Source organism: Mus pahari, chromosome 1 (assembly GCF_900095145.1).
Source record: "Mus pahari chromosome 1, PAHARI_EIJ_v1.1, whole genome shotgun sequence".
NCBI classification, from domain to species: domain Eukaryota; kingdom Metazoa; phylum Chordata; class Mammalia; order Rodentia; family Muridae; genus Mus; species Mus pahari.
This window is the reverse complement of record NC_034590.1, coordinates 80,302,111-80,310,575: the sequence shown is the minus strand read 5'-3', so window position 1 is coordinate 80,310,575 and position 8,465 is coordinate 80,302,111. Positions and strand designations below refer to the sequence as shown.

Genomic DNA, 8,465 nt, shown 5'->3' with positions numbered 1-8,465 from the left:
TTGATGTGTTCTTGGATTCAGTTTTCGAGAATTTTATTGAGTATTTTTNCATCGACACTCATAAGGGAAATTGGTCTGAAGTTCTCTTTCTTTGTTGGGTCTTTGTGTGGTTTAAGATTCATGAATTCACATTATTCACAGGATTTATAGAGATTCAATTTATTATTTTGAAAATTATCAATAAGGAATAATAGTAACAAGAAAAAGAAAGGAATCACCCCTGTTAGAAATATTCTAATTTATAAATGAATGCAAAATGTCATATATTTACAAACATCTAAGCATTAACAGTTATTATCTAAATATTATTTTAAAAAGCATAGTATGTGCTTCCCTTACTTTAAATTACCTATGGTTTTAACAGAATCTCAAGTCAGTAAATGGAGAAGATAGAACTGTATGCATCAAGGATATAATTCCCAAAATGCAGAGGCCAGGACCATGGTGCAATTGTCAAAGGCTCCTGCCGCTGGACCTGCAACCTTATTTTAGTCCTAGCATCCTACATGGTGGGATTAAAGAACAGATGCTTCTATCCATTGTCTTCATTCCTCAACTGTATGCCATGGCATTCCTGCATACATGCATCCCTGTGTCCACCCCATAAACTAAACAGTGTAATTATTTTAAATTTAAAATCATGCTTTCAGAAACTGTCATTCAAGTCTTAAGTTTGTTAACAACTCCCACAGCCTCTCCCCACAGCCCTCTAAGAAAACATCTTGTTTTAACACAGCAAGACAGAACTTTATGTCTATGGTAATACTTCGGTCTAAAAATATACTATAGAAACATTAAAAAATTCATTAAGATAAAAATCTAGACAGCTACTTTGGGCTATATAATACAGTAATTACATGTTTTTATGTGTGACCCCCAGAACGCAAAGCCCATTAGTCAGCATTGCAAGATGGGTAATGATAGTCATTGGTGTTTGTAAAACAGTTCTTTTAAAGAACTGATGTAAATGTTCTTTATTTGGAAATTTAAAGATGCTATTAGTTTCTTAATAACATTCTTGTTCTTACAGCTTCCACTTTTCTAGGTCATAAAATATGTGCTTGTGAATTGCTATTACTATACCAATTGTTATTGTGATTCCAAAAACAAAAATACCCTATCTTCCCATAAGGCTAAAAGTATTTATGAGAAGGGCTATGGTTTGTTCAACTTCATATCCCTGGTAACTGCCATGAACCTGGCACATAGAGATTTTTTAAAAAATATATTTGGTTTATGGGTTGGAGAGAAGGCTCTGTAGTATAGCTTGATGAAAGAGCAAAAGCATCCTGATGTAAAACTATCTTCTCTATTAACTTTAATGTTTGAGACAGTTATCTTTCTACATAGCCCAGGTTGGCCCTAATTTGCTGTCCTCCAGCTTTTACTGACTGAGCTATCTCCCAGGTCCCTCCCCTTATGTCTTGTGTCATTTGAATACTGCTATTAAATAAATCTGTTTAGTTGTCTTTTATTGAACATCAGTGACCTATGGCAAGATAGCTATAATTAAATTGAGTTCATCTTCCATGTTACAAAGTTTTCTTGTGTAAACTGCCAGTTGTCTCTTTTAGCACCTCCGAGATTAGTTTTTCTACAAAATATGCCTGCTCAACATGCAAGCATGCAGCTTTCAAATGGCAGGAGGTTAAATCGCCCTTTTCTGTGCTCATACATTGTATATGTCTATAGTTTGGTGTGTTTATTCCATCCTTACTGAACTGTGAACTTGCAAGAGTCTGCATTATATTTATCTCCATCTCCAAGAATTTAGCATTTTCTATAATATCTCAAAAGTCCAATAAGTCCTTTTTACAATCTAACATGTAGAAAAAGTAGGCACTTAATAAATATTGGTCAATTAAATGATAAATCTCCCGCCCCTCCCCACCCCCCATGAATTGACAAGAGATGAGATCAAGGCTTTCTAGAATGGATCCTTCAAAGTCTGGGCTTTGGGGTTTGTGGGATGGTACACAGGTGAACATGCTTCTTGTGCATGCTTGCTGGCCTGATGTCTATACCCAAACCCACATAAAGGTGGAAGAAGAGAACCAATTGTACATAGTTGCGCTCTAACCTCCACATGTATATACATCATGGCATGTGTCATATGTCCACATATGTCATATGTATTCACATAACACATAATAAAGTATAATTTGAAAAATGATGGTCTTTGTTCCTTAATTTACCCTTTTGATATCTGAGACATAGTATTCTGTTGGTATAACATGTATTTACTATTCAGAGGATAATCCTGGAATAAAGGCTTTGTTGTTATTCATTTAAAATAAAGAACAAATTCATTTAATCCTTCAGGCACTGAGTTTTAAAATTTGACTCTCAAAGAAAATTGAGATCAGGAAGTAATTTTAAGATTGCTTTAGTATTTGGGAAATTGGCAGGATGTGTATGTGTGAATGTAGTAAGTAAGTCCGTAGAAGTTATCACCAGAGTGTTTACCATCCCATCATTTGCTGTTACTGTGAAGTATTAGATGGAAATAGATAACAGTAGACTAAGAAACTATTTTGGGTCAAGCAGGCTTCTTGTCATAGCTATAGCATTTGCTTTTTAAGTAAGTGAAGCTATGAACACAGCAACAAACATTGCTTCTTGGGAATACACAGCCTTGTAATGCCTTAAAATCTGAGGTTACTAGTTATATACAATTTAAACACTCAATACTAGAAATAGGGAAGTTGTGTATGAAAAGGTTAGTTTTGTTTGTTTGTTTTTTACCACAGTTTTTTGGGGTATAGAAAATTTTACCCATTAGAATATCCCAATATCTAATTCCTTAATTGCTCAACTATGTTGTGCAGAGTATGTCTGGCTAGCTCCCCTTGAGAAGGTAAACTGGGTTTTCTTGTTTCACCAGTCTAGGATACAGTCTCTCATAACTGAATATAGTTCAGTCCACACTCTGTGTGATATCATATCAATCTTATTTTCTTATGAAATGTCTAAGTGGGTCATTATTGTTTTGTTGTGAGAGAATGAAGTTCAGGAAGGCACAAGTTCTTCCCTAATTCTTCTTGAAAAAGTCCTACTGCCACCTTAGGTAGGCTCAGTGTGATGACAGGACTTACAAGATGAAGAAGAGAGACAGGAGATTGGTGTCAAAATGATACAACTAGGTAAGACTATCAAGTGGTCATTATCATCTTTGAAGATAAAAGGTAACCATCAAGCCAAAGGATATGGGAGGAAAAATAGAAACATAAAAGTAGGACTTCTGGATTCAGAAGTTAATACATTTATGGTGACTAAGTTTGTGCTAGTGTGCTACTACACCTGTAAGAAATTAATGCATCCATAATTTTTGTGTATTTTACTGTATTAAGAACTGAACTCAGAGACTTTTCTTGTGCACACAAGCTAGACTAGTACTTTACTACAGACCTATACCCCTGTCTTCCTCCCCTGTCTTGTTTGAAACAGGTCTAATTAACTTGACCAGGATAAATAGCATTGAGTTTCTAATCCTCCTGATTGGACCCCAAGTAACTAGGATTACAGGAGTACATTACTGTGTTTGTGGCCACAGACACTCAGATAGATAGATCTTTTTAGAAATAATTTGATTCATAAAAAGTAACCACATTAATAAAACTAGTCCTTATAGCATGCTCAGTTACCTTCCCCCAATTATAATATGGCTATATACATAGTCATAGAACCTTACACAAAGTGGGCTGTGGAGACAGCTTATTTGTTAAAGTGCTTTCAGTTCCTGAACTCCACATTAGAAAAGCTGATTGGTGGTATGTTCTTATAATCCCAGCGCTGGGAATGCAGAGACAGGTAGATAGATTGCTGGGACTCAGTTGCTAGCTAGCCTGGCCTACTGGTCTAACTATAGGTCAATTAGTGACCCTGTCTCAAAACACAATGTAGCTAGCTCATAAGGAATGACATCCAAGGTTATCTTCTGGCTTCCATGTAAACACACACACACACTCAAATCAGAATTGACATTGGCAACATACTACTAAGGGACAAGTGATACTTCTTTAAATACACCATCATAGAGATTTGACTTCTAGAAGCCTGTCAATGTCTTACATATTCAGGACACAAAACTAGATCAGTCTAATTGTTAGAAAGACAAGAAAAACAAAGTAATGTGTTTATAAAGGCATCAGTTTTAGTGATGGTTTAATGAAAAATGCCCCCTTAGGCTATGTGTTGGAGTCCTTAGTGTCTGGCTGGTAGTACTGAGAAGGCTGGGGGGGAAGTGGTTTGTTGAAGGAAGGGTCATTTGGGCCTACTTCCTGTTCACAGTGTTTCCTAATTGTAGATGCAGTAGATCAGTTGGCTCCCTGATGCTGCTGCCATGCCTTCTCTGCCTGCTGTCATGTCTTCCCCCCTCGTGACGGAATGATCCTTTGACACTAACTATAACCCAGAAATAACCCTTTTCCCTTTATAAGAAAGATTGCTTGTCAGGTATTTGACTGCAATCAATGAGGGGGAAAATGCCTTTGAGGTATTAAAATTAAGTACCCGAAGCAACTAATCTAATAGAGAAAAGTTTACTTAGCTCACAGTATCACCTCATGGCACCAATGATGGCCCAGCTGTATGTGAGAGAAGCAAGTGGTAACACCTTGGACTAGAAGCCAAGACAGAGAGGGAGAGCAGAGGACAAACAAGGCCCCACAGTCCCTTTTAAGGATTTGGTCCTAAGGTTCTCCCAATATGCCCCATTTCCAAAATGTTCTCCCACCTCTCCCTAGAGCCACTCTCACACCAAGCTTCATTTATATACCTTGAATCAATACCCAAACCATTTTCTAAACTGGAACACTCAAAAGTTTGGCTATGTGAGTTTAATATGGGATAGGTTTGGGTAGGGAAGTGGAAATATTAAACTCCTTTGTAATGTGTGATTTGTTTGTTTGTTTGTTTGTTTGTTTTTGGCTCTTTTGAGTTGCAGTTGCTAAGACAACTCCAGAACTATAATGCAGATAATAGAATGAAATTAGCAAACAAAGAAATGCTTTGATGTTATTAGGATGCAGAGTTTTTAGTGCAGAAAGGGATACTCACATATGAGTTGAAGGAATAGAGGAAACTAAGGAATAGTTGGAATTGAAATTCTGTAGATCCATTCTCAAAAGTATTTATGCCTTTATGTGTATATGCTAATGTTATATGTATTTTTGTATATCTGTGCATATTTCCTATAGGTAGAAATGGGCTATAAGGAAAGACATTTACATTGAAATTATCCAATATACACCCTGGTAGTTTGAAACTTGGTCTTTAGTATTAATTCTTACCAAAAGTTGCCAGGACTCTGAACTCCAGCAGTTTTCATTCTGGAGCAGGGTAAGAATATTATGAGTCTGAATTGTAGTAAGAAGCAAGAAGCAAGAACTTGGAAGAGGAAGGGGAAGAAAAAGAGTTATGCTCTAAGGACAAGGAAATAAGTCAAAAGGATCCCTGTTGTCTAAATCTAGGATAGATTTAGTGTCAAACTAAAGCTGTAATGATCGACAGACTCTCAAGAAAAGAGAAAACCATGTGTGTAAGCCAGCATGTGGTTACTGTGACAGAACACTCTCAGCCACAACAGTTTAAAGAAGAAAGGTGATTTTAGAGATTTTATTCTGTGGTTGACTGGTTCCATTATTGTGAGGTGACAGGATAGCAAATTAGCTGCTCATCTTATAGTCATGTGTCAATAGGAAGAATAAATTTTTGAAGTGGGACATTAGTCAGACATCCTCAAGCATATACCCTTCCGTGTCTTAGGTAGTATAGCCCACTACATATCTAGGCTATATAGTGAAAAAAGACAGATAGCATGGACTGTGACATTGAGAGCCATGTGTGCAAAATAGCATGGGATTAAATCAAGCATAAGAAAAATGATGTAATCAAGAATCACAGATGAATATAGAATGTAGGAAAATACAAATTGTGTGAGGCTGCCCCTGGCATAACACAACATAGTTTTCTTTAGAAGGAATACAGAATGCAAACAAAATTGTGGTGTTAGAAACACATAAACTAATTATATAGGTATTAACTCCATTTTTCACTGTACCTAATTTTGTTATGCTTTCATATGAGTAAAGATAGTTTTGTTATGGCTACATTATTACAAGTATTCATTGTACAATGATACAAGGGCAGCTATTGTTACTAGAGGATAGGAATTTGTCACCTCCGTTATGAACTTAGAATATCACTGTTTGTATGTGATCCATAGTTCACTGAAATGTCATCTTGAAATGCACGACTGTTTTAACATCAGAAAAACTGCACTCTATAGATGAACAAAAACCAATGTTAAATTATTTTAATTGGAACTTAAATACAGACCTTGGAGATAAAGTAAAGAAAAAGGTAATAGTAAATTTCCAGACAACTCATAGGTTCAGTGACTATCATAGTGGTGTAAATAAAGACATGTAGGAAGACAGATGCGTGCCTATACGTTGTGTATGTTAGATTCATCAAGTATTTTCTTTTGGTGATCCTCAGAATATTACTTTTTGTTTCTTTGTCATTGACAATCTGTGATTGGTGGCACCTCAATACAGTTTGTTATGGAAAGTAAGCCTCTGCTCTTTTGTTCTTAGGCATTCAAAACGTCCTCAACCTCTTCTGTGCAGTCCTTACAGAAAATAAGGTTCTCTTCCACTCTGCAAGCTTCCAGAGACTGAGTGATGCCTGTAGAGCCCTGGAATCTCTAATGTTTCCACTTAAATACAGGTGACGTTTTTACTTGATAATATTAGTTATTCCCACATTATGTATTACTTGTTGATAATTCAAAATAACATGGCCCAACTGCTTTGAACCACAGAGGTTTGTTTTGTGAAGTTAGAGTCATGATTCTAATAAAGTCTAGTCTAAAATCTGGGACTTTTCCAAGTTGTACATCACTGAGTGTTGATTAATTTAGTGAAACATATTAATTTACTTTGTCTAGTACTGTCAGCAATATTTAATTATCTTTCAATACTGATAACATTCTTTGGTTAATGTTGATAGTAGTGTATTAATTTTTAGAAGTTATTAGGATTCTGTTAATTAAGAATCCTTATCTGTTTTAGATAACTCTTAAATTATTTGTATATAAATGATGTGATGTTTCTTCACAAGAACATAGAGAATAGAACATACATCGGTAGACACACATGGTTATGCATTGGTAATTGTCAAACCCAGATTAACCAGATCTTCATTATAATTTTCTCATTTCTTTTTAAGGGGTATATTAAATATTTTCCATAATAAAAATTGGAAAACAGTTTTTAAAAATGTAAACCATGATGTCAGGTCATACCACACACGTAGAATATTTTACTCTGGTTGAATTTGTTAATCATAATGTCCTAGAAACTTAAGTTCATGAACACTAGATAAAATTTTAGACTTCCTCTGGAATTTTCATAAAAAATTTTTAATCTGTTTATTGAATGTAAGCATCAAGCAGAGCATTCTTGTTTTGTTTTTGAGACAGGGTTTCTCTGTATAGCCCTGGCTGTCCTGGAACTCACTCTGTAGACCAGGCTGGCCTAGAACTCAGAAAGCCTCCTGTCTCTGCCTCCCAAGTGCTGGGATTAAAGGTGTGTGAGCCATCACTGCCAGACTTTTGTGACCATATTTTAAACAGTGGCATTTTGGAAATCATTCTTTTCAGAACTTTGTTAGCAACATTGCCAAAAAATTGATAATTTCTTTCTTTTGTTCTTTTTTTTTCTTCAGTGCTTAAAAACATTATCAGTTCTTTGAGAGTTTCATTCATGTTTTGATCACATCCCTACCCCCCCCCACCCATCCAATTTTGTGTTCTTTAAAATTAATTCATTAATTAAATTAATTAATTAAAGACCAGTTTGTGCTGCCCAAATAATCTTGGATGTTCGGTCTTCTACTAGAGGATGGTGGACTTACCAGGGCTACACTTAACAGAGAAAACTGTCTCTTTCTCAGCAGCTAACAGCTGCTAATAGCTTCATAGCTAGAAGTAGGATTGAATGCCTATCTTCATGCAACAATTTGGTCTGACTTGGGCTTGCTCAGCCCACTGCTGTGAACTCAAAAGTGCACTTAACTCTGATTGCACTAGAACTTAGTGTATAGACCAGGCCAGTCATGAATTCACAGAAGCCCACCCACATCTGCCTCCTCTTATACTAAAAAGCTGACATACCATATCAGGCCTACTTGATAATTTCTAAATATAGATATTTAAATTCAGACTGAAAAAAAACCATCACAGAGTTGGAGCGTAAGGAGGTGGGGTAGATCTGAGAAGAATGATAGTAACTATGAAAGAAAGATATTGTATCAAATTCAAAGAATTAATAAAAAATATTTTTTAAAAAGAAGTCACAAAAGCCGGGTGTGGTGGCGCACGCCTTTAATCCCAGCACTCGGGAGGCAGAGGCAGGTGGATTTCTGAGTTCGAGGCCAGCCTGGTCTACAAAGTGAGTTCC

At 36.0% G+C, this 8,465-nt stretch overlaps 1 protein-coding gene across 1 annotated transcript in view; it reads left to right on the top strand.

The window, feature by feature from the left end:
• Sbf2 (SET binding factor 2) overlaps positions 1-8,465 on the top strand; it is a 292,547-nt gene that overhangs the window by 141,155 nt on the left and 142,927 nt on the right. Inside the window, exon 7 of the mRNA XM_029535769.1 lies at positions 6,600-6,732. Within this exon, the coding sequence (XP_029391629.1) occupies positions 6,600-6,732 (133 nt within the window). The remainder of the gene's footprint in view (positions 1-6,599; positions 6,733-8,465) is intronic.